The sequence below is a fragment of the Dunckerocampus dactyliophorus genome, chromosome 12, assembly GCF_027744805.1.
Source record: "Dunckerocampus dactyliophorus isolate RoL2022-P2 chromosome 12, RoL_Ddac_1.1, whole genome shotgun sequence".
Taxonomy (NCBI): domain Eukaryota; kingdom Metazoa; phylum Chordata; class Actinopteri; order Syngnathiformes; family Syngnathidae; genus Dunckerocampus; species Dunckerocampus dactyliophorus.
In genome coordinates, this window is record NC_072830.1 from 8,893,778 (window position 1) to 8,921,199 (window position 27,422).

Here is a 27,422-nt window from a genome sequence, read left to right on the forward strand (position 1 = left end):
CAATACCCATGCCAAAAATAAACACCCATATATTCCCACCGCAAGACATGCTGGGTAGCCTGTACTCATTCTCCCAACATTTTGTCATGTTTGTCGCATTTTTGCTAGATTGCAAAATATGATGTGGTCGTCAGCAAAGTAAACAAGGAGTTAACATACTGTTGATATCCAATGCGTCAATGTTCATAGTTGTGAGATGTGTTTTCAAATTTGCCATGAATGTTGAATCGAAAGTATGCGGTATGATCCACTGTAGTTTATTTTTGCATATTTACTTAATTTGGCTCAAGCAGTTGAATGTACTGCAATAAAATAACAGTATTTGTACAGTATAATCTTGATGTATTTGTATTGTGAAAATGCCCACAAATAAGCTTGTCAATTAATTTTTTGGCCAGCATTTTTTGATTATAATCATGATCAATAAATTTAAGGCTACATCACTTCAGTCCAAAGTATGGGTATCGACAATACCCGCCTTGTATGGTGTATACACTCCCTAGTTTTTAGCGTTGCTAGTTTTGACACGCACGCTACCGACACCTGCAGGACATAAGTGGAAAAGCAAGGACTCGAACACACAGTTGACCGTATTTAATACAAAGCGACTTTCCCATCAAACTGTCATATTAAAAAAACAAACCATACAGTATAAGTATCTGCTTAAATATATCAGTGAATGTCCATATTTAAATACACAAACATGTTTCAGCTGTTGTTGCTCGTGAGCAGTAGTACGTTGAGTTGTGGTCTTGTTGACTGTAGGCACACTTGATTTGTTTGAGAAATCAGAGTGAGGGGGAGATGTGCAACTCTGTCACACCCAAATACGGTAGGTAGTCCGGTGTCTTGCTCAAAGGCACCTCAAAACGGCTCGGAAACTGAGCATCCATTCCTTCTTTTTCTGTCTTCATGGGGTCTTCAACCTGTGGCCCCCAAGCCAAGTTGAAACGTAACCGTAACCTGAGAAAAACGCTAAAACAAGTAAAAGGTCAACTCAAAAGCTTATTCACACAAGTTGTGCACGACTAAAGTGCTTTTTGGCCCTTTTTTCCTTCAAGGAATGTTGGTGAGTCCATGCAAGCATGCGTACATTCAGGATGTCTACACAGTCCCAAATAAACACGCACTAGCTCAAGTCTGTCTTTTGAAGATGTCTGTTGGGGATCTCGATGGCACTGACTTGCAGCGGCCACGATCCACCCATGATGCCGGCCTGGATGGCCACGCCCGTCACCACAGCCAGGTCGGGGTCCACAGATGTGTTGGGCTCCTTCCCAAAATACTCGCTGATGAGCCTCCTGATGCGTGGTATCCTGGTGGATCCGCCCACCAGGACTATCTCGTCCACCTCGTCTTTCTCCAGGTGGCCTTCAGCGAGCACCGTCTCTACGGGGTCCAGGATCTTCTGAAACAGGTCCTCGTTGAGCTCCTCGAAAAGTTGGCGGGTGACCACCACCTGGAAGAGCACCTTCGCCGGGGCAGAGCTTTCCGCAGAGTCGTCGTGGGCGTGAAGATGCAGCGGGACACTGATGGTGGCGCTAGGGTGGAGGGTGAGGTTGAGCTTGGCGGCCTCCACGGCTTGGCGGAGGCGATGGATGTCCACTTTGAGAGTGGGCGGGACCCCGTACTCCTGTCGGACTCGATCTGTGGTGTACTGGAGCAACCTCTGGCTGAAGTCTTGACCTCCTAGCTTGCTGTTTCCTGCACAAAAACCCAGAATATCAACACAAGTGGAGGTCTGCTCAGTCCACTGTCAACAACTTTACCTGCCATGGCTCTAGTCAAGAACATGCCACCCTGTTTGTTGAGCAGGGACACATCCAGGGTTCCTCCGCCAAGGTCCACCACCAGCACGTTGAAGACGTCCACCTTGTGAAGGCCGTACGCCATGGCCGCCGCTGTGGGCTCGTTGATCACACGTAAGATCTCCAACCCTGCCGGATGCAAATTTAGCTACTATGTGAGAAATAATTACATCTTTTTTCTCTCTCTCTCTCTCTCTGACCAGCGAGCTCAGCGGCTCGGACGGTGTCGTTCCTTTGCTTCTCGTCAAATTCAGCAGGCACGGAGATGACGGCTTTGTGGACGGGCGCATCCAGCTGTCGCTCGGCCATCTTCCTCATCTTCAGCAAAAGCCTGGAGCCGATGAACTCCGGAGTCACTGTGAAAGTGCCGTTGGTGGTAATGACAAACTCTGCTCTCCCGTTGTTGTTAATCACCTGGAAGTGGGGGTGGAAGGGTAAAATTACTTTCAAGCATCTCTATCCAAATTAGAGATGGGCATTCCTTGGTCGATTCATTGGGGGGAAATGGCACACTGCACCACCCACCTTGAAGGGGTAGCGGCTGCTCTCCTGCACCAGCAAATCTGGAGAAAAGATCTTCCCAATGAACCTCTTAGCATCATAGATGGTGTTCTGGGGGTTCTTGTCTGCCACATCCACTGCTTCATATCCGACGAGCACCGTCGTGTTGGTGAAGGTGACGGCGCTGGGGATGCTCTTCCTGCCCTCCTTATCGGCTATCACTTCCACCTCTCCGCTGCCTGGGTGAAACACCCCCACGGAGCAAAAAGTGGTGCCCAGATCCAGGCCGATCACTCTGGGCTTAGGTGGAGGCAAGTACTGCTGGCCCAAATAGCCAGCCAACAACAGCGCCAGGATCACAGCACCTGTGGCCAAGAGCATGCACGAATGATGTGTTGGCTCCTATTCAACAGTTATTTTTTCTAAGCTAAGTCAACATTCGACTTACCTATTGCTGATATCTCCCCCGACATCGTTATGTACTTTCAGGAAGGGCGCCCCACCGCCAAAACATCCACTGGATGTTGCTAAAAACACAAAATGCCGGTTACTTTCAGCTTTGACAGCCGATGATGCGACATTCACGCTTCCTGGTAGGGACACGTCAGCGTTGAATGTAGCGAGGGGGATCCTGGGTAATGTAGTTAAATGTAACACCATCAATCTGACCGTTATAGCAGTTGAAAACATCAATTCCCAGCAACCCTCGCAAGACAACCACAAAATGAGAACGTCACGAGGTTATCGTGTTCGAAGCAAAAGGGCCGTTTTGTGCTTAGTACTATTTGTAGTGGGGTTACTAATATTTAAAAAAAATATATACTTTATATAATTATAACCAGTAAACAGCTTGAGTAACGTAAAGAAAAATGAAAAAGCTATTTTATTAATAGATATGCTATTTTTATGATATTAATCAATATACTATTTTAAGAATAATATAATAATATAATTTATTTAATAATGTATTTACTTTATTTACTGACAGTCAGCGCATATATGTGGCAGATGGGCGCCCTCTACAGGTGTGATACTCGCGCCCCCATAGTGTTCAAACGTAGGAAAATGCCGACCACGTGATGTGGAGCAAACCAAAAGAGTAGCGAGGGGGCAGGTGCCGCTGGGCTTCAGCCCTCAGGTTAATTATAAGGTGAAACATGTAAATTACAACAGTAATTGCTCAAAAATAAAGCATATTTAATTGTTACTATTATATTATATGAAATATATCTGAGACCAAGAGTCTCAAACATGTTATTTCACTACGAAAATGTGAAATAAAAAGGAGGGAATTTTGAGTCGCTGTGAGTTGGTATAGTCTTGACGGCTAGTGTGGTGACGGTGGGAGATGATAAAAGTGCCGTTAATTTGTGTAAACAAAACATGGAAAAGACAAAGATAAAGCCGAGGAAGAGGAAAGAAGACGAGGAGAAACGGGTCAAAGATAAAGGCATGGAGCTATAGCATCACTTTATGTACACCACATTATGGAATGTGCAGTATATGATCGAATAAGCTAACGTTACTTGGTGGCTATAGACTAACTGCTGTTGGTTTTCTTCACTGATAGATATTTGACTTATCTCCAAGAGAAAGTCACGTTTCCAGCAGCTCTGCAAAGTGTCCCAATAAACGTAATCACTTTTTAAAAAAAGTTTTAATTGTGTAAATGTGGATTTAAGTGAAATGCAATTTCAGGGGAGCTTGTGAAATATTTGGAGCACTTTTCTGTAGTTGGAAAAAAAACAGTAGAGCTTCGGCCCGCCCAGGGCGTCATTCAAGCCAGAACCGTCACTGTATACAGTGGTGTGAAAAAGTGTTTGCCCCCTTCCTGATTTCTTATTTTTTTGCATGTTTGTCACACTTAAATGTTTTAGATCATCAAACAAATTTAAATATTAGTCAATGACAACACAACTTAACACAAAATGCAGTTTTAAAAAAATATCCAAAGCTACATGGCCCTGTGTGAAAAAATGATTGCCCCCTCCTGTTAAAACATAACTTAATCGTGTAAGTGGAAAAGCTTATAAAGGCCATTTCTAAAGCTTTGGGACTCCAGCAAAGCACAGTGAGAGCCATTATCCACAAATGGCGAAAACATGGAACAGTGGTGAACCTTACCAGGAGTGGCCGGCCAACCAAAGTGACCCCAAGAGTGCAGCGACAACTCATCCGAGAGGTCACAAAAGACCCCACAACAACATCAAGAAGTGCAGAACTGCAAGCCTCACTTGCCTCAGTTAAGGTCAGTGTTCATGACTCCACCATAAGAAAGACACTGCAAAAACAGACTGCATGGCAGAGTTCCAAAACCAAAACCACTGCTGAACAAAAAGAACATTAAGGCTCCATTTTGACAGAAAACATCTTGATGATCCCCAAGACCTTTGGGAAAATACTCTGTGGTCTGACGACACAAAAGTTGAACTTTTTGGAAGGTGTGTGTCGCATTACATCTTGTGTAAAAGTAACGCCGCATTTCAGAAAAAGAACGTCATAGCAACAGTAAAATACAGCGGTGGTAGTGTGATGGTCTGGGGCTGTTTTGCTGCTTCAGGACCTGGAAGACTTGTTGTGATAAATGGAAGCATGAATTCTGCTGAAGGAGAATGTCCGGCCATCTGTTGATGACCTCAAGCTGAAACCAACTTGTGTTCTACAGCAGGACGATTATCCAAAACACACCAGCAAGTCCAACTCTGAATGGCTAAAGACTTTAGAGTGACCTTGTCAAAGTCCTGACCTGAATCCTATTGAGATGCTGTGGCATGACCTTAAAAAGGTGCTTCATGCTGGAAAACCCTCCAATGTGGCTGAATGAAATGAAATGAATGAAATACAACACAACTAATGTTTCAGTCCCTAGAATTTCCTATTCCAATTGTTATTTCAAATAAATTTAATTTGCAATTGAAGTTGAGTAATTAATTATGTATCATAAATAATTTACACGCAATATAGATATTAAATTATCAAATAATGACTCAATAACATATTTCGCAGAGTTTATTTAATGTTATTTACAGAAGAGCTCACATTAACAGCGTTTCTGTTTCCTTTCCCAGTAGCACAGCATACCATATGTACAGTAAAGGCAAGTTTAAATGTTTTATACATTTTCCAAATCCCAGACAAAACACCTGTTTATTCATAGGAAATAAAAACACGACAACAGAAACAAGAGATGATAAATAAAGGCTTTATAAGAAAAAATGCTGCATGATTTCGAACGAAATAAATACAATGCATATTTTTGAATGCAATAAATCCAAATTGGTTATTGCTTTGAAATGTGATTATTTATAATGAAATTCACACGCATGGCAACGGTGACAAAGTCCGTATGTTATTTTGAATTGGTCAAATGAGGATCACGTTAAGAAGCCACGTCATCCGCCAGCTGCTCCGTGTCTTCCTTGCTGTCCGAGCACTCGGACGGGATGAAACAGCCAGAGTCTCTTGGACAGTCGCTGTCTTCTTCCTGGGGCGCGCTGGAGGGTACCCTCTCTTCTACGTCCCTCACATCATCACCTACAGGTACAACAACATCAAGTTGAAAATCAAGACGAAGCATCTGTGCCTTTTTGTTTCGTGCAGCAAGGAATAACCCGTCGTTGCACCATCTGTGACTTCCTATTGCAAAAAGAATTCAATTCTGCTAATAAAAGCCTGCTCATCCAAAATCCTCACATCCAGGTTGCCAAATGACTACCCTAAATTTGATTAAAAACACTGACATGTGAGTCGACAAGCTGCCATCTGTTTTGTCACACACACAATCAAATGACCTTTAGTTGTAGAGCCGCCCCTCTCCACACGCAAGACACATGCTATGCATAAAACCCCACCATCCACTGTCGGCGCCATTTTGTGCAAGGGGGCGCATTCTCTGCAAATGTGCAAAGGATGTGCATCACTGCCATGACGCTTAGAGCACCAAATCAGCCCGAGGCGGGAGAGGGAAAAAAAGAGACGAGCAATCTGACGCTGTGTAATGGTACAGCTGCTACCTGTTTTAAGGCAGGAGGGCATGGGGTGCCACTTTATTAAAAATCTATTCATTTGTTATTTTCCACTGCCCTTTTTAGTTGCCTTCAACACATCTGCTCGGGCATTCACACTACAAGCAAAGGTCATGAAAAGCAGCCAGTTTGTTCCATTCTGACACATTTTTTCTATCTTTGAGACAGACATTCATAGGAAAAAACCTTTTGGCCTCTCAAGCACTTTCTGTGTGAGTAACAGGAAGTTCGAGACAAGCCTCTACGTCTACTGCCATTCTGCGTGGCGCAAACAGCCATCTTACATTTGAACAAAAACATTTCCAACTCAAGTTGAGTAAGCGTTTAGGAAAGTCAAGTCTATTTATGACGTATGGCTGTGATTGATGGTGCACTATTATGATTAGCACTACAGAAATGAAGTCAAACCGCTGAAGAAGTCATTTAAAAGTGTTGTGATTAGGCCACGTTCATGTGTGTTGCTGACCTTCCGGGTAGTGGCAATGGGCGGCTGCCAGCAGCTTGTGTCTGTGCTCGGGGTCTTTGACGTTGAGCTCAATCAGGTGTTTTTCCTGCAGGTGCATGAGGTCCTCAACCGTCTGGTAGCCATTGAGCAGCAGGGCGGAGGCATACTCCTGCAAGAAAAAAAAACATTCAGTGGGGATTTTGCATGGAGGGGAGGGCAATGCTCCAGCAGATCCAGCAGAGGGCGCTAAGGTAAAGCTTGGGAAATTATACATGCTTTTTCCTCATAAAGTGGCCAGGGCGTTTATTTACTCAAAACACAGATCCAAGGAGGCCTTCACTTGTACAAAAAAATTTGGAATAATATTGAACAATATTACCAGTTAAATTGGAGTGAAAAATAAAATAAAAGACTTTTATGCAGTGATTCAGCAAAAACAATAATGTGCAGTTCCCTAGACCTAAACCGTCCATTTTCTATACCGCTTTCCCTCACTAGGGTCGGGGGTACGCTGGAGCCTACCCCAGCTGTCTTTGGGCGAGAGGCGGGGTACACCCTGGACTGGTCGTAGGGCACATATAGACAAACAACCATTCACACTCATGATGTGAAATAATCTTGACTATTATTGTGTTGAACAGAAAGACTGTTAACATGCCTCGGTAGCGGCTGCTGTTTTGGGTAGCGATACAAAGGGTTGCACCCTCTCCTTATAGTGTGACATGCAAAAACGTCAACAAATTATCGCTACTCACCTCCAGATTCAGACGCTCAAGCAGTTCCAGAAGCGTTTTTGGTCGAGGTCTTTTGCACATTTTCTGTTGTCGTATCTTGGGAGCTTCATCTTCTTCCTCCTTCTCCTCTTTCTCCACCAGAACATCCACATAGATGAACTTGAAGTTTCCCACCTTGTTGTTGAGCAGCCCCGTCCAGATGCCCATTGGAGGCTTGCTGATGATGTTGATGATGTCACCAGCCTGATGATACAAAACATTTTTTTTAAATCATGAAATGAACTTTCAAATCAGACTTGAGGTGACATTTTTCATGTGTCTGACCTTGAGTTTGAGGGAGTCAGTGTCATACGGGCTGGGGACAAAGTCCGTGTGGACACGAGCTCTGCCGCAGAACTGACCCTGATAGGAACCATCCTCCTCCAGCCTCAGACTGTCCCTCTGTCCTGAACCATTGGACTCACTGGTTACACCACCTGAACCAACAAGCACAAAATAGTGTAATTATAGAGTCTGCATTTGACACAAAATAAAGAATATTTGGGTTGCACAATAAATTCATATAACGAAATAAATATAACGAAACGCAGGAAAAATCAGTGTAATAAATAAACATGCATGAAAAATGTAATACGCACGCCAGGCCACTAGCTGGCAATGTCATTGTACATATACAAGCGCACCTGCACCTTCCTCTATGTGTCTATCTGGATCTACTGCCACCGACGATACCGTCATTCCAATACACTTTGGTGGCGTATGTTTGACGTGTAAATTAAGACATTGGTAAGTAAGCTGAGTCTAAGTGTAAACGGTAGTGGTGTAGAAATTGTACATCTTGCCAGAGAAGCGTTTTTCAGCACTCTATGACGCTGTGTTCCGCCATGTTTGTTTACTTGACGCATGTACGCATGCGCACCAATACAGTCCACCGAAACTGGCTTGGGAAGACCCCTTCACCGGCGTATATTTGACATAAGCAAAGATTTTTATAAGTAAGAGAGGTTTGGTGAAAGCAACAGTTGAGACATCTGGGGGAAGAGTGAAGGCGAAACAACAAATAACAACTAAAATACAAGTAAAATGGAAACAATAGTGGTGTAAAAAGTGTTAATTTAGCTGGAAAAGCTAATGTTTGTAGTACTACTACTACTCTACTACGCTGCCTTCCGCCATATTTGTTATGGGTTTGAGGGGCTCGCGCATGCCCAGACTGAAAAACACAGAGCTGGATGAATTTTTAGTTGAAACTGTGTATAAATGTATAATGTGTAATTTGTAAAGTGTATATTTGCATACTAGATGAGCTTTGGCCACTGTAAAGACTCTCCAATGAGTTGCTGTTCATTGCAGAGTTCTTTTCAGCTGCAGGTCCAGTCTCTGTCTCTGTGTCATCGCCCTGTCAGAAGGAAACGAAACATGCATTTCATTTAATTGAAGACTCTGTAGTGATCACAGGAGAGCATGTTTAAAAAGATACACAAATGGCTGAGGAGTGACTTAAATGTCAGTGTTTTAACTGAGGATGTGGAAATATATTTTAAGCAGTAAAGGAAAAGCAGTAGTTTGTGTGGCTACTGTTGAGTTTTTCATTTATTTTCTATACCGCATTTTTTTTATTTGTGAAAAAAACGAGTGCATCCACTATTCTGCAAATGAACCCTTCACTTAGTAGCCATAGGTTATAGTTAACTATTAATGGAAGCTTACCATCTCCTCTGAGAAGGACTTTGCATGCTTTTTGCCCATTTTCCTGCGCATGGTCAGTGAAATTGCCTTCATTTTCTTCCCAATTCCAGCTGATTTGTGTGGGTCTGCGCTTTCACATTCTTCCGGCAGCTGTGTAAAGACATTTTCTCATCAAATTCCTTCATATGCATTCCAAAATGTACAGCATCATTCTCATAACGTCCTGTGTTGTCCCTCCTTAAACTATATATAACATTGCTCCATTAATCAAAGCATACTAACCAAATTGGTTCCGTTTTCCTCTGCTTTGGCTGCAGGTGGATTTTGCCGGAGGCCTTCAAACCTGCCAAAGCTCGTGGAACGCTGTGGAGGACATTTATGTTTAATTAAAGTCAAACTACGTGAAATATACACTTGGGAGACCTGCACTGTATCATGCTGTCGTATTTTGACCTGCTCATGGTGCTAATAATGTAACCAACGATATCAAAAACAGCTATCAGTTTGATGCAGTGCAGGCAAACAATCACAGTGAGTTTTGTGTACTTAATGTCTATTAAGTAACACACAGGCAAGCCAGGTATTTATGAATTATCTAATACATGAAACCACATTGCCATTATGCACTCATGCTTTGTTTTAGTTCTGTATTTTTCCCACCAATCTTTTTCATAAAACTAAAAGTCACTATAATCTCTCCCATCAGCTGCACAACCGAGCACCAAATAATTATATAAACGAAATAATCCCTGGAAATCCTGGGTTAAATATGAGCCGCGTTCTCCTCGATAGTCCTCAGTGGATTGATTTAATGCGGCCTCCGCCATCCAAAAACACAAACAGGTCAGTTGGAGGGTATCATTTTAAAAGTCTAATTCAGGGATTTTTATGTGTTTTTGGAAAGAAAAAAACAGGTACTTGGCAAGTATTTAGAATGTTCTCTTTTTAATATGACACTGTTGAAAGTGTCACTGCCTACCTTTGGTTTGCTGCTCTTTGTTTTGTCGGACACGTTGGAGGCAGCCCTCTGCAACATTTTCCCTTTCTGAGTCTTTTCTGATCTCCAGTCTTTATGCTTCCTTTGTTCAAAATGTTTTTTGTCTCCTAACGCTCAAAGACGCTGAGGCTGTGTGTCCGACAACCCACTTCTTTGCAACACACAGGATGTGAAGCAATCAACTTTTTTGTCTGTTGTTGCAGAATCGCTTTTGAAAGGTGGCGGTGGTGGTGGGGATTCTCGTGCTTGGGGCTTTGACAAAAACATTGTCGACATCACATCCAGGAAGAGTTGCGTTTGGGTTTGAGGTACGATGACGCATCAGGTAAAGTTATGTCAGAGATGAAGTGGTTAATATTATTTACCTCCACCAAATGGAAAAACACAAAGGCATTAGGTTTTGTTTTGATTGTTAATAGCAGGATTACACCAAATATAGACAAATGAGTGTTATTGAACTTTGTGAAGGGGTGGACCATGAGCAGAGAAAGAATTAATTCAAGTTTGGTGCAAATTTGGATAAAAATGCAGATAAAATAGTATATCGTAAATACCGGTGTATAAGTCGCTACTTTTTTCTAAAACTTTGAACACTGCGGCTTATACAGCGGTGTGGCTACATTCTAATCTCATGACAGCTCATCTCCTAGTTTAAATATTACGTGTGGAGTACCCCAGGGGTCAATATTGGGACCAAAACTGTTCAAATTGTATATCCATGACATCTGTAAAGGGACAAAGGACTTAAAGTTGCTAATGTTTGCAGATGATACCACTGCCTTTTGTTCTGGGGAAAGCACACAAGAGCTAATTAAAAAAAATCATGGATGAAATGGCCATATTAAAAAGATGGTTTGATAAAACAGATTATCCTTGAACTTGCATAAAACTAAAAAACTTGGCAATAGCAGAAAGGACATGTACGACCAAATACAAATAGACCGAGTGGACATTGAAAGGGTGAATGAAAATAAATTTCTGGGGATCATTTTCGATGAAAAAACAAAAGGAGGCGAGAAATACTTCAATATTGAATAAGGCTAAATTTGTTCTTGATCAAAAATCACTCCACACTCTTTCCTGTTCTCTGGTATTACCATATCTAACTTACTGTGTGGAGATATGGGGTAATAATTATAAAAGTAATCTTCACTCACTAAATGTACTGCAAAAAAGATCGGTGAGGATAATTCATAATGCCGCGCATAAGAACATACAAATCCTTTATTTTTAAAATCACAAATATTAAAATTTGCTGATTTAGTACATTTCCAATGCCTAAAGTTAACAATAACTTGCTACCCAAAAATGGCATACAATACTTCTCTATAAGAAAGGAGAAATATGATCTAAGGAAAAATAAAATTTTAAACACTTATGTGTGAGAACAGCGCTAAAAACCCACAGCATTTCAGTATGTGGAATTTAAATTATGGAATGGATTGAGCAAGGAACTCAAACAATATACCGAGATGAGCAAATTGAAAAAACAAAGCAGTCGATGTTTGCTAAAAGCAGAAGAGTCTTGAACTTGCTTCATTATACTTGTCTCTATTTTTATAATTATTATATTGATTACTATATTTATCCTTCTGTTATGCTTGTTTCTATTTATCATTATTTATTTATTATTAGATAGAAAAAATCCTAATAATTACATAATCATATTGTTAAATTACCTTATCATTAGTCTATGTATTAAAAATCACATTTGGAATACAGGAAGTGAATAAAATGTACTGCACAAGATGTGGAACAGATGGCGGGTAGGATTAAATAAGCGTTGCTTCTTCCTACTCCTTTTGGACATGCGGAATTGTGAATCAAATCATGTGATGTATTCCATTATAACTTGCACGCATGTTCAAATAAAATTAAACCAAACCAAACCAAACCCATCTCTTTTACTTCAGAACTACAAATACCGTGCCGCTTGAGAGTCAGTAAGGAAACGGTAGCTCTTTCTTTGGCAGGAGCCAATCACGAGCTATCAGTGCACTCACAACGAGCTTGTCAACCCATTAGAAATGAGGTCATTATACAGTATACAGTATAAGAGTATAACAACATAGCAGTCTGACTTAGTGTCATCTTTCAAAAAACACTTTACTAACAACACCAAATTCAGCACACAACAACTTAACACTCAAAAGGTGTACCTGACAAATGTACAAACATGTACTAATATGAGTTCAAAAAAACAAAAGAAAAAGTTTTCCCATAAGGCATTGCTTCTGACCAACGCATACATTGGGGCGCCGCGATGACATCAACCTCCCTCTGGGCTTTGGACTCCAGGTCCTCAGGCTCCAACTGGTGGAAAGCGGCAGCATTGCAGCGCCATCCACCATTTCCCATGCTTTCTCATGTGTGATGAGTTTAATGTTGTTTGTAAGACGACACCATGAGTCAAACTGTCATATTGAGTAATGACCTCCTGCAATTTCCAATGGGTTGACAAGCTTGTCGTGAGTTTTTTCATAGCTCATGATTGGCTCCTGCCAAATAAAGAGCTGACTGGTCCTCACGGGCTCACGCGTGCCACAATATGCCATTTTGTGACGTGAACATGTGCGACTTATACACCGGTGCGGCTTATACAGTCATGGAAAAAATGATTAGACCACCCTTGTTTCTTCAGTTTCTTGTTCATTTTAATGCCTGATACAACTAAAACTACCTTTGTTTGGACAAATATAACAATGACAACAAAAATAGCTCATAAGAGTTAAATGTTTTGGCAGTACAATGCTAGAGCTATTCATGTAAGAACTTAAGTGATTTTGGTTATTATCAAGAAAACCATGGAAGTTGCTAAATATCAGCTCTTACATTCAACTCTTATGAGCTATATTTGTTATCATCATTATATTTGTCCAAACAAATGTATCTTTAGTTGTACCAGGCATTAAAATGGATCAGTAAATTGAAGAAACAAGGGTGCTCTAATCATTGTTTTCAATGTTGAAAGGCAAAGTATTGAAAGAAATGACATTGACAGACATTGCAAAAACTGCATGGCACTTTCACAAGCTCGGGGGAATGTACATTGCCACCCCGTGAAGGGTGGGGTATAAAAAAGTGTGCAGAACACCAACATAAGCATGCAGCCTGGAAGTCATGACAAGACCTAAAATAAAACGTAAACCAGAGGTGTTCAAAGTGCGGTCCGGGGGTCATTTGTGGACTGTGGCTTGTTTTTTTATGGTCCTGTGACACATTGCAGAAATAAAATAAATTACGCAACGCAGGGTTCACATGAGTTGGGGAACGTGTGCATTCCATTTCCTGTTGCCACTGGGTGGCGCTGAGGCGAATTCACGAAGTGACCCTCAGTACGTATAGCTTCAAGGTGTAATTTTCATCATATGTACCAGTAGTGATGAAGAGCTGACCTTGTGGAGTTAACGATTACATTTTAGTGGCGAATTGTCTGGTTGATTATCGAACTTTGCTGCCATGCCCCACCCACATCTTATGGAACAGCCTAAAATCCTTCACAATATTACATCGCCCGTCTTTCTGGTAGCCATGATTTTCATTTGGGCTCATTTGGTCAACTTCGGGTTTTCGGGCAAGTTTGCCGCCAGAAACCAAAGTGGCGCGTTCGTTTTTGGAACATGGGTTTTTGAGACTTTTTTTGTGCATCCTGTCATTCGTGATGTTTCCACTAATTTCCGCGGCGTTCTGTGAAACTGGTAGCTGCGGGTAATTTTAAATGGGCCGCTGAAATATCCACATTTTCGACAACCTGAGTTGTCATGCATGTTCAGGTTGCGGAATACTGAATATTTCATACAAAATAATAATAAACATGTCGGTGTCTGAGCCCTAACCAAAAACAGTAAAAATGATAAATAGAGCAAAAAGACACAATGTAACAAGAAAAAGCTAAAATGTCGATACCAATAACAAGGGATGTCACAAGATCTCGCAAGATTAAAACGTGACAAGATTTCTCGTTCAGAAAACTCGTAGGCACTTGGCCTGGGACGATAATAAATAAATCCATTCATCACACGATAAATGAGAGTCTCTCGCCTCCAAACAGCCAGGAAGAGAGTTCACTCTGTGCATTGGTTTCAGCACCTTAGCACATTTCTTCCATAGGACAACGGCATGAACGGAGTGAGCCCTTTTGTCCGTCATACAGTCTCTTTGTGTCAGTGGGTGGAGGCGGGGCCGTTAGCATACACACAGAGTGCAAAAGAGTGTTTGTTAAATTAGTAGATTGCAATCAAATTAGTAGATTGCAATATATTGTCATATACAGTATTTTTTTAAAATATTTTTTCATGGTACTTTTCTTAAAAGTAATGTTAAAATCGTGAACTGAGTGTCTTGTGACACCCCTACCAATAACTAATAATATTTATGCCAATGATACAAATGAAACGTAGATGTTTTGGCCATTCAGTCACAATGGAATCCTTTCTCCCCCTACCAAAATCTAAAGTGACATGATCCTATAATTACAGTATATGTCATCTGCTGTGAACCGGGAAGTGTCCTGTTAACTAACGGACAGTTAAACCCACACAACTATGGTGCGGTGCTGTGTAGAGTTCCACCCATTTCATATTAATTTCTTTCATCATACGGACGCAAAGACATCTCCCCGTGATTTTTAAAAGACATTTTTCTCTTTTTGCCTTTTGAGTTGGAGAATCGACCTGAGAATTTAAAATGGTATGGTCTTACATCGTCCTACACTAAGATGTAGTCAGCAGAGAATGGTCCAGCGCCACCCCAGAATAAAAATAATACAGTTCTCCCACATGACGTCATCCTCCACAAACCAGGAAACACTGGTTAAACTGCTAACACATTTTTAGACATTTGACATGTTTTTCTACAAACAAGAGAAGGACCTGTTCAGTATTCCCATAAAATATCCTTTTGATAACACTAAGGGAAATTTGAGGGTAAATGATTCCTTTCTTGAGTGTTTTGAGGAAGTGCTGAACACAAGTGGTAACTCTGTTGTGTTGAAATCTATTCCGGTCTGTCACTCATCATTACATGTTGGATCTTTTCACTTTGAGGAATTGTAATGGTAGACTGTTTTTTTTGTTTTATTTTTAACAATGGGAAAAAAACAGAAGCGATGATTTGTAATTCTCGTTACATTGCAGCGGGGATTTCAATGGCTGGCTTGCGGAAAAAAGGGAATTCTGAAGACAAAAGCATTTGCCTAATCCCCCAGTTTGCAATCAGTCGCAAACTCCGGTCGATCCAGATTACGGTTTCTCATTTTGAACTTCTGAACCTCAGGACAGCCGCTTTGTTGCTGATTGAAAATGTGTTCTAAATACGGTCGTGGAGTTTGGACTTTGAACTTTCCTTTTAAAAGATACTGTAGTATGCAAACATGTACTTCACCAACATGCTTGAGAGTGGACAAACAGATGGCAGTAGATTTTCACTTGTATCGCACTTGTCTCCCAGTTACCACGTTTACCTACTGATGACGCAGCATCAGGAGCAACTGATACTGATACTTTTAGTTCAGTATCTTGCTCAAGGATACTTCAACATGGTCGCGGGAGGACAAAGAATTGAACCAGCAGATAGATGTTCTGATCCCTAAATTAGCCTAACTCATCATTTTTAACGCCTCCATGCTACTTTTCAAAGTTGAACATATCTCTTAACATGCCTGCAATTTTATTCTCAGGACATTGAATCGATCGCAACTGGACTGTTCAGGTTGTCCGAGCAGGCTTCATCAGTTTATGCTCAATGACTGGGTAGGACAGCTCTACGCCCCACTCCATTGTATCCCACCGATCGTCATTTGGCACTACAAAAGAGAGAAACCATTCCTGTCTGGACATGCCTCCTTCTTTAGAGGATTGGATCTTGCGCCGATTTCTCAGACTAGAGCTGTTCTATCTAGTCAGACTAGAGCTGTCCTATCTAGTCATTGAGCATGAACGGATGAAGCCTGCTCGGATGAGAGGTGAAACGTCTCCTAAGACAACCTCAACAATCCAGTTGCGATCGATTCAATGCCCTGAGAATCTCATAACATGTACAGCACAGGCCAAAAGTTTGGACACACACAACACAACCCTGTGGCTCCGACCCCATAAATAAGGCAAGACATTCCACAAAGTAACCCTGACAAGGCACACCTGTGCAGTGAAAACCATTTCAGGTGGCCACCTCATGAAGCTCATTGGGAGAACTCAAAGGGTTTGCAGCGTGATCAAAAAAAATTATAAGACATAAAATATATGTCTAAAACAGGGGTGTCAAAACTATTTCCACTGAGGGCCGCATACTGAAAAATCCAAACATACGGGGGCCGCTTTTACATTCATTTTTTTTTAAACAAGCCCAAACAAAATATTTAATATAATGTGTGTGTGTGTATGTATATATATATATATATATATATATATATATATATATATATATATATATATATATATAGATTTATTCATTTTATCTGTGACAAAGCGTATTATTATTATTATGAACGGTTTTTCCTCATATTACTTTTTGGTTTTTTTTATGTTTTTATGTTTTTTTATGTTTTATGTTTACAAATATTTCAATGTTCTACTTGTAGTTTATTTTTAATATTTATTTTTCATACTAATATAACTTATTCTCCTAATATTTTGACTTCATAATCATAACATTAGAACATTTACTCAACTTAATTTTCCTAAAATTTCAACTTAATTCTTTTGTTTTGTTTGTTTCTTATATTACAACTTTTTTCCTGTAATATTTCAACTTTATGGAATTTTTTTCTGTTCATATAATTACTTCACTACCTTAATATTTTGTCTTTATTCTTGTAAAATTACTGCTTTTTTGCATTGTTACTGTAGGTTTTTTTTTGTTTTATTTTATTGTTTAATTGTATTTTTAGAATGTGCCGAGGGCCGATAAAAAAAGCAGTTGCCGGCCGTAAATGGCCCACGGGGCCATGCTTTGGACACCCCTGGTCTAAAATATAAGACATCTTTACAGTTATTTCACACTCTTTTGTTAAGTACATAATTTCACATTCATAGTTTTGAGAATCTAGAATGGAAGTTGTCATGAACAGGTGTGTCCAAACTTTTGGCCTGTACTGTAAATGCAGTGGAAAGGTTCAAAGAAAAGTTGGCAAATGCCAATATTTCTTCAATAATTGCTCTGTATTTCCCTCTCTTGAATGTCAGACCATCAAAGATGGACAATAACCTAGTTTGCTTGAGGGTATATACAGTATACATGACAATGACTTGGTAGGAATAGGTCGTATTTTTCTTAGCATTTTTGAAACGTTTTTTACGCACTTCATTTGCAAACAACTGCAAACGCTAGTAATATGCATACCAGGCCACTAGTTGGTAATGTCACTGCGTCTTCATTACCCTTAGTCGGCGGTATTACATGTAGAATATTGACTATTGTAGCTGCAGTGGAACAGACAACAACACCAGTTTTATCAGACTTCACCTACAAGTAGTCCCAGTGTAAGAGAGGTATTGTGTCTAATCTCTAGGGACCAGTAAGACTGGAGAGTTTACAGGGATCTGTCATCCAAGTCATCCGTCTTGGGTGTCATCCTGCTACTTTGTAAACAATCGCCCCTCGCTAAGTCATGTTAAGCTACAGAAACCATGTCACTGGGTGTACAGTGCACGTGTCTCTTGGTATCACGGAGGGTCTTATGCTAGGAAAGATGTCACCAACAGACAAAGGCCCTGACCTTTGAGGTCAATCCGCGCTGTTGCGAGGTCTTTGCTGATTGGAAGACTTGACGCGATTAAAGGTCCCATGTTATACTGTTTTATATGTAGTGTGCTGGAAGTGTGTTGGCTGAAATTTGGGCATTTTAAAAGTGCTTTTAGTAAGCCCTATTGAGAACACAGCGTTTTGTGTCTCTCTAGCTTTAATGCTAATGAGCTGTGTTTGTCCATGGAGTGTGTGGCTCCAAGAAGCGCTAGCGTGCAATTTATCCACTTTTTACATATACACCTGTAAAGTGTCCAATGTAATAGATGCCATATATCACAAAAAGGTAACATTAAGGAGTGGGACAGGAGGACACAAATGTTTGCAGCACTAGCATAGCTATGTATGTGACGTACCGTGCTAACATCAGCAACATCATGCTAGGTTGGCGTATTCCCTGAAGAAAATCTAAACGACCAAGCTTACAGTTCTCACATCTGCAGCTAGTTGGCAGAGCTCCAGCTCTTTATTTTATGTAGCGAAGCCTAGCTAGGGGCAAGTCCGAGGCGGTGTCATGTCCATGAGATAGGAGGTTTTCATGACATCATGAAACCCTGAAACTTGAATCTTCTCTCAAAAGTGGAATGAAGGTAGTAGATTTTTTTTTAATCACATTTGTTGCTCATAAACATCCTTTCGGGACACATGTTACTGACATCACAGAGTCATAATACACTTGTCCCTCGCCACATTGCAGTTCGAATGCTGCTTCACTCGTCACTCACCATTGTTCCAAATAAATTGACGTTGAGTACAGTCTATTATTAGTCAAAAAATATGCACATTTAAGCTAATTTTAAGTATTCCTCTAAATTAAGCATTTTCAAGCATAAAAATAGCTAAATGAACAAAAATGCAAATAAAAAATCTACACTGGTTACTAGGTGTCACCAAAGGAGGTACGCTGTCCAGAAAAAGAACAACAAGCTTTCCCAGTGCTAACATGTGAGTCCATGTTATGTATTATTCATCTCTAATATGTCTTATTTTCTGTTATTATGTCTTCTATATTGGGGAATACAATTCTATATGTGACTATAGGGGTGTTATTTCATGTCTAGATGGCTCTAATATGTTAAAAAATGCATTTAGAAGGTCATAAACAGGTTTTTAATGTTCTAAATAGGAAAATATTCTATTTATAAATAAGAAGGCAAAAATTCACTCATCATGGTCAGGTCTGGAACCAATTAACCACGACAGAGCATGATTGGCATTTACATCATCTCCAAGAGTCTGGGGCTGTTACAATTCAGCCGTACATTTAGTGGGTACTTACATTGGGTTCTGCCAGATCCACCTCAGTGATGGACCGCGTCACCTTCGGGGGAATCGGGGGTTTACAGTTTGTGTCCAAGATGCCATCGCGCTCTTGTCCGCCCTGCCACTCCGCCTTTGCATGAGTCTGGCTGAAGTCGTGGGAGCACACCCGGTACTCCGTCAGCGGCCTGCGGCAGGTGTGCTGCACCGTGGCCCAGACGGGACTATTGCCACCCGGGTTGCTCCAGCGCTGGTTGTGCGTGTAGTGGTGGGCGTGAGTGGGCGTCGCACCACCCGGGAGACTGATCATGTCCGGGCAGCGTCCTGGAGTTGTGTTCTCCTGAGTGGGAAGGGTGGAGGATTTGCCCAGGTAGAGCCTCGTGTCTGACCTGTAGGGTACATTCAGGTAGTGTGGGCCCACAGGAGGGCTTGTGGTTCTTGGTGGGGAGCGCACTGCAAGAGGCAACATAAGAGGGATACTAAAAGGAATGCAAGGAAGTGTATTTTTTCCTCATCTAGTGTATTTTACCTGTGGAATTTTTCTTTGTCCCATCTTTCCCACTCTTCCCAGCGGGTTTCTTTCCAGATTTTTGGGTTCTTTTGGCAGCTGGTTTGGATTCTGTTGAAGCTCCTTTGTTGTTCTGAAGAGAAGAAGCAGAGGTCGATGTTGTTTTTTTTAAATGATTAGGCACAAATATGGCTGCTGCTGCTGCTGCTGATCCATGTGCTCGGCTTTGTTTGCTTCTTCCTGTGATGAGCTTTAGTGGGAGTGGACGCTAGGTGACCGACCATAAGCCGTTTCGCTTGCTCTTGCCATGTGGCTCAGAGATTACACACAGCAGCAACGCACTTTGGACCATCTGCACTGTATTAAAACCCAATCATAATTTATTTTCAATTCTTCTGCGATTTTGGCCACAAAAAAGGGGCCAACTACAATACATTACATTTTAATCCATCACAATCAAATGGTTAATAATTTTCATGTATGCCGCACACTCTTATTGAAGCAACACGCTGTATTGGTTTCCACGCCACACTACAAATTGCAAATGCAACATGGACACAGTAATTCCGGGCCAAAATTAACATATTTCAGATTTGAATGAAATTTCATCTGCAGATAGATCCATCCATCCATCTTCTATGCCGCTTAACCTTACTAGGGTCACGGGGTATGCTGGAGCCTATCCCAGCTGACTTTGGGCGAGAGGCAGGGTTGCCAGCCAATCGCAGGGCACATACTGTATATCTGCAGAAATTAAAGTGAATGTACAGTATATCCTACATGCCTTTTATCTTGTCCTGAAGCTCCCATCCAAAGCTTAAAGTTCAAAGCCGCCGTATGAGCCGATGTGGTCCAACACACCGATACAAAATTTAAAATTGCAAATCCGATACAAAATTGAAGAGGAAGAAGTAATTTACCTAACAAACATGTATACGAATGAAAATACACCCGATATCATATGAAAAAGCAGCATTTTCATGGACGTCCCCTCGACTCTCCTAATCGAGCACACACACACATGGTCAGATTTAACCGTCGCTTACTTCCGGGAATTTTAACATTCGTACTATTTAGGATAAGTGGCATAAAAGATGGATGGAATCGAAGACGGTTGTTTACACACTTGATGAGATCATCCTTTGCATGCCGGAAAATAGGCCTATACAGTATACAGCATTATATTTATTACTGGCTTTCATTATAGGGAAAAATCCTGATACCGATATTACATTTTTATGCCAATATCAGGCCGATAATATCAGTGGGCCGATTTTATCGGACATCCCTAGTTAATAGCTTTAGTAGAGGTTGTGTAGTTGCCTTGTGTTGTCGCAAAGCTTTGTGGTAGTTTGGTCAGATGCTTTTTTTATTTGTTTAATGTTAGTGTTTGGTTGCATAATATGTCCGACATGCTGAGGTTTTGCACTTTAAAATAACATAGAACTGCGTGGGATGCGTTTCGCATAAGAGTACTTGCAGTTTTTAAGAGTTTTTACCTGACTTGGAGAGTTTTTGTCCCGTTTTTTGGTGGCAGCATGATGAGCTTGAGTTTTCCCTCCTTTGGAATCCACTTTGTGCTTTGTCCTTTTCATTTCTAAAAAAAAAAAAAACAAACAGTAAAAGTAAAATAAAAGTGATCACCAATCAACTTTCACAAAAGCTGCAGTTCAGTTTAGATGAGCTGTAGAAGGGACGCCCTGCCGCGAGCCCAAATGAGCATTGGCCTATACATCAGCTTACCCCATTTATTCCCTATTTACCTTCATTGTGATTGTTGGAGATGTGGACTAAATCCTCTGGGCTCTTGGCGGGCTTCCAAACCGCCGTATTACCCACGGCGTTATCTGCTGAGCGGTGGGGGGGACGGAAGGGGGCAAATCAGAAATGTTGAGGATTTTATTTGAAAAGTCGGGGGTGAACTGAGGCCGCAGGAGGTACCACAAGTGAAAAGGTCATACGGATGGCAGACCAGCAGCAGAGTAGGTCATGGCTGACTTGAATCCAAATACAGTCGAAAGTGAAATGCTACTGAAGTCCTCCAAATTTGGAATTTGGACACATTTTTAGAGAGAAATATGGCTGTAGATTTGCCAGTGGTAGTCATGTTTGTCATTTAAATACACTGCGTCCATTATGTGGGGAAAAAACATTACTGAAAGCAATGTATGTCCACTTAATAAAGGCTTTATGGTGGCCACAGTTTGACACCAGAACAGATTATTTAAATGTGTTCATTATTTCTTATGGGAAAAATGCATCCAAATCCAAACTCACCCAGTGCTTCATTGTCTGATGCCGATTTGGACACATGTGTCCTGAAAGTACAATTAACAGAAAAAAGCATATCATAATAGGACATAATAATATAGTGTATCATGTACAATTGCAACAATACGTGTTATACAGTATGTGGCATGAAAGTAACCAACGGGAAAATAAAGGTGTATCAGAGAGTCAGAGGACTAAGTAGGTGGGCCTTCAATCGGTTTAGTCCAAGCCATAATCTGCAGGATGAGTGTGTCTTCTGCTGGGACCTGACTACCATGACAAACTATCACTTCATAACTTTTATCGTGCCTCTTTCCAATAAGCTGTCACTGCGCTCCTTAAGGCCTCTAGCAGACAGATCAGAGAAGGATGTGGTGTTGCTTATTAAAAGCCTGTCTGCTCCGCTGAAAGAAGGATTTAAAGCACTAACCCTCACAGAGAACACAAACAGACAGCCTCTCAAACCTTCTTATTATTACTCTGTGGGGAAACCCCTTTCCTTGCATGGCAGCGCTTTGCTTTGCAACTTGGCACGCACGTCCCACAAAGGCTGCACAAGTCTGCACGACCGGCTAGATTATTTTGTATTCATAAGACTGTGTCGTTGAAGAAAAACACGACATAGAGAGTGACGTCCACTAGTAAGTGTGAGCTTACCTTCGGTTCTTTTTATGAGTGTTGGTGCCTGTCCTTACAGACATGTCCTGGTGGCGAACAAAACATTTGAAATCAAATTTGTGTGGATTACACTCAGCGATGTTTCATTTACAGGACAAGTGCAAATTCAAAGGTTAAGAAATGCAAAAAATCAACTAGAGACAATAGAGTACATTACAGGTCGAGGTAGATATATTTAATATAGTCTGAGGTGACTATACGTATACATGTGAAAAGGTTTTACTTCATCACAGCAGCCATTTTTAACACAGTAAATAGCAGGATGTACAACTGACGGCATTACATAAAAAATACCATATCAGGAAGAAGCAATTCAATGTCGGTGAGGAGCCGGATAAAGGCACAAATACGGGATATTATATTTTAGCGTTCTGAGTCCCGTTTGGCACTAATGCAACCATCCACCCTTTAGAGTCATAATGGAACCTCCGGACAGTTGGTCTTCTTACATGGTGAACCAGGAAGTAGCTTACTGACTAGTGCAGTTGAGCCTTGGCAGAGGTCTACACTAGACATACAGTATATTTCATTGTATAAGATTGGTGGATTTAAAACAATATACTGTATATATTATTTTAGATTATTTCCATTATAATTTCTTTTCTTATTTTGTTGTTAAATAATTATGTTATTTGCATTTATTTAGTTTATATATATATATTTTAATACATATTACTTTATATTATTTATATTTCATAATTTATTTTATATTAGTATATAATATATGTTTAGTAGTCATCATTTATATATGCCATTTTTCTTACTTTCAGTGTAGTTTTTACTTTTATTTTTGGTTTTAAATAATGATATTATTTGTATGTTTGTTGTTTATGTATATTACAATTCACATATATTTATATTCTTATTTATTGTTTTTATTTGTTATTTATTTTATATAAGCAAAAAATGTTATTATATATTTGGTATTTATCATTCATACAGTATCTACATTATCTCACAAAAGTACTCAGCAAGCATATTTATAGAAATGAAACATACGGTACTTACAGTATATTTTATAGCAGTCAGTGCACAGTGTGGATGCTGTTGGAATTATAAACTTTGTGGGTTCTTATGCACAACTTTCCAAATTCTGCAAGAACTTACCATAGAAATTGACCGTCCAGAACCTCTCCACTTTGCATCGTTGTCCAGCAGGAGCGCCGGGCTGCACGAACGGCTGCACGAGCGGCTGGATGAGCGGCTGGGGACGGGCTTAGGGGGCCCATCGCTGGAAGCCTGCACGGCCTCATACAGGCTGTCCATAGAACCCTCCTGGTGTCACATGCACACACACAGAAAAGGCTTAAATCAGGCATTTTGCGCAAACATATGATGCTTTGGGGCCTGTTTTTTTTTTAGCAAGACTGCAAAAAAATTGTTTATCCCTCTGCTAGACATAGTGGAGTATTTTTAGTGGCTTTTTTTCCACTCCACTCTAATTTATGAATGGCTTTAATCTGGTCTATGTGCTAAATCTAAGTGAGTTCCAGCCGTGATGTGCGCAGCAGCTTTTAGGTTACACAGTGAAAGCGGGGGAGCAGAAGTGAATGATGGCTCATAAGTCATAGCTAAGAAATCATTTATACATAGCAACATTGATGTTGCAGGAGCACAACACAAACAATGTAAATTTAAAGTCAGGAGGATTGGATATGGCCATATAGGGATATTATACTAATGCTCCCTCAGAAGAGATTTCTGTGTGGATTAAAAATGCTGTTTGGCTCGTTTAGTTTCGTTCCAGGAACATAACTAGACTAGTTCTGGCTTATCTTGACGTCTTATTACAAGGGCGGTACACTGAAGCAAATACTGTATGTTACATAGACACCCTTTGAATGCTCTCTTATTACACAGAGATACTGATTTCCCATCCTTATTTTATGTACAGCATATCTCAGTTCATATCAGTTTCCTGTCTTTGTCAAAGCAGTTTGTAGCAGGAGCACACGTGATGTCCAGTAACAATCAGACCAGGAGGTTTGTGCCTAATCCTCATCAGTGGTGTACTGCCCTTAACATCTGTGCACATGATGAGACTCTGCATGCATGCTTTTCAATGTGCACTCACGGGCCTTAACATTAGGAACACCTGCACAATCTAATGAGACCCAATGCAAGAGTGTACATCGAAAAATTATCTCTTTTCAAGGATAGTATTGGTAAAATTGGTATTAATTTGTCAGAGATTCGGTGTGGGTAATTTCGCGACAGAGGCGAGGGAAAACTCCCTCTAAGCAAGAAACCTTGAGCAGAACCAAGACTCTGACGGCACTTTGGCAACAAAGGCAAGGAAACAACTTCTAACGAAGAAACCTTGACCAGAACCGAGATTCAGCGTGGGCACTTTGGCAACGTAGACAAGGAGAAACTCCTGAGGAAGAACACTCGTAGAGAATCGATACAGTGTGTGGCACTTTATCAACAGTAAAGAAAAACTTCCTCGGAGGACGAAACCTCAAATAAGTCATAATATTGCTTAAAAAAGGCGATCAAAACAATATTCCTCACACTGGTGTGCAATAGGCATGTTATTATAGTGTTATTATTTCTTATTGCCCTGCTTTTATTGTATTACATTTTGTACTTTTTCATTTATTTTTTATGAAGTCATGTTTACTTTTTGTCCTGTTTATTCTGTATCCTGTTGTGTGCTCTATGTAACTTTGTCACTGCAACCGCGCAATTTCCCCAGTGTGGGATAAATTAAGTGTATTATCCTATCCTCCCCAAAATCCAGGAAGCACAATTACAACATATAGTCTACACCAGGGGTCACCAACGTGGTGCCCGCGGGCACCAGGGTAGCCCCCCACAACCACATGAGGTGCCTGCAAGCCTGCTTTTCATTCAGGTTTTCAGTTAATAATGAAAGAACAGTAGAAAGAAATGCATTCTGAAATACAAAATGTGAGTTGCGGACACCAGCATTTTGTTAATGTTGTGGTAAAACAAGCATATTCGTTTTGTTTGGGTTTAAAATAAGCTCTGAAAATAAATGTTACAAAAATGAGTAGATCTTGGCCATTTTCATTATGTAAAAGTAGCTCTCACAAGGAAAAACGTTGGTGACCCCTGATCTATACACACTTTACATGTGTTCACTAGCAAATAGGAACGACAATTACAGATATAGTCTCAACACGTACATTACTCGTGATCACTACTAAGGAGGAAAGACAATTAGAAGATATGGTCTTGACACGTACAGTACACTACATGTGTTCACTGGTAAACGGGAACGACAATTAGGATATACTCTCCACATGTACATTACTCGTGATAACTACTACGCAGGAAAGACAGTTATAAGATATGGTCTCGACATGTACAGTACACTGTACGTGTTCACTAGCAAACAGGAGCGACAATTACAGGACATAGTCTCCACATGTACATTAGGCGTGATCACTACTAAGTTGGAAAGACAATTAGAAGATATGGTCTCGACACGTACAGTACACTATACGTGTTCACTAGTAAACAGGAATGCCAATTACAGGATATAGTCTCCACATGTACATTACTCGTGATCACTACTACGGAGGAAAGACAGTTAGAAGATATGGTCTCGACACGTACAGTACACTATACTTCTTCTCTTGTAAACAGGAACGACAATTACAGGATATAGTCTCCACATGTACATTAGGCTTGATCACTACTACTAAGGAGGAAAGACAATTACAAGATATGGTCTCGACACATACAGTACTTGTTCACTAGTAAATAGGAACGACAATTACAGGATATAGTCTCCACATGTACATTACTCGCGATCACTACTAAGGGCAATTAAAAGATATAGTCTCCACACATACAGTACATTATACATGTTCACTAGTAAAGAGAAAGGACAAATAAAAGATACAGTCTCCACACATACAGTACATTATACGTGTTCACTAGTAAAGAGAAAGGACAAATACAACATATAGTCTCCACACATACAGTACATTATACGTGTTCACTAGTAAAGAGAAATGATAACTAGACAATATAGTCTCCCCACAAACAGTACATTCCACGTGTTCACTCGTGAACCAACAATCGCTACACACAGCAGAACCATGACCATGAGGAAAAAGGAGCATGCCCGTCTCAAACACGTGAAATGCGTCGCTTCTTCTCACACAACTATCAAATAACACATTTGGCAGCGTGTTCCTTACCAGTGAGAAGCAGAACAGGTTCATGTCGGCAGTGAGGCAATTGAGTCAGCGTAGCGTCACCGACACACACACACACCCGCACAACAACAGCCAGCTCAGTGTGAGCCCAGCCCGGGTCGCCAGGATGCTGCTGCTGCTGCTGTCTTCTCAGATTAAAACCACAGTGAAATCCCTCCACTAATCCAATAGAATAGATGGACCACCATTACTGTAGCAGCTCAAGCACAACAGATTGACTCTTTGTTTTCTATATGCAAGCTTTCACTCTTAGACATGCTCTTTTTCATGCTCGGGAAAGATATAATTTTGGCCCAAATCTACAAATTTTACAAAGGGTACTTTTTAGTCAAAGTAGCAAACTACAGTGCACTACTTGCCTGCAGCCAGCAGAGGTGCAGTTGATTCAGGCTGAACTGGTTTGACGTCAGCTTGGAGATATGATACATGCATGTGAACGGTTTCCTCAGTATTTTCTGCCGTCTAAAATTAATTATATTTATATATATTACAACTAAACTATATAGCAAAGCAAACAAAAGGACACAATGCAGTTAAAAAGAATAAGATGCAGCTCAGTCTGCAATATTGTTG

The 27,422-nt window shown here is 40.7% G+C and overlaps 2 protein-coding genes across 4 annotated transcripts; both read right to left on the bottom strand.

Moving 5' to 3' along the window:
* Positions 1–593: 593 nt before the first annotated feature.
* Positions 594–2,915, bottom strand: hspa13 (heat shock protein 70 family, member 13). Its single transcript, XM_054793632.1, has 5 exons — positions 2,758–2,915; positions 2,334–2,674; positions 2,009–2,222; positions 1,770–1,937; positions 594–1,704 (listed from the first exon to the last, which is right to left on the bottom strand). Exons 1-5 carry the CDS (start codon positions 2,780–2,782, stop codon positions 1,130–1,132), a joined length of 1,323 nt encoding a protein of 440 aa, XP_054649607.1. The 5' UTR covers positions 2,783–2,915; the 3' UTR covers positions 594–1,129.
* A 2,401-nt stretch (positions 2,916–5,316) lies between these two features.
* samsn1a (SAM domain, SH3 domain and nuclear localisation signals 1a) lies at positions 5,317–26,952 on the bottom strand. 3 transcript variants are annotated; one of them, XM_054793616.1, is made up of 15 exons: positions 26,832–26,952; positions 23,764–23,931; positions 22,636–22,682; positions 21,985–22,025; positions 21,471–21,554; positions 21,207–21,304; positions 19,729–19,840; positions 19,219–19,652; positions 9,485–9,565; positions 9,224–9,352; positions 8,813–8,912; positions 7,838–7,989; positions 7,535–7,756; positions 6,801–6,948; positions 5,317–5,843 (listed from the first exon to the last, which is right to left on the bottom strand). In XM_054793616.1, exons 1-15 carry the CDS (start codon positions 26,853–26,855, stop codon positions 5,689–5,691), a joined length of 1,995 nt encoding a protein of 664 aa, XP_054649591.1. In that variant the 5' UTR covers positions 26,856–26,952; the 3' UTR covers positions 5,317–5,688. The 3 variants fall into 3 exon arrangements, with proteins under 3 accessions (XP_054649591.1, XP_054649590.1, XP_054649593.1); XM_054793615.1 differs by having other exon boundaries at positions 21,471–21,557; XM_054793618.1 differs by lacking the exon at positions 21,471–21,554.
* Between the last annotated feature and the right edge of the window lie 470 nt (positions 26,953–27,422).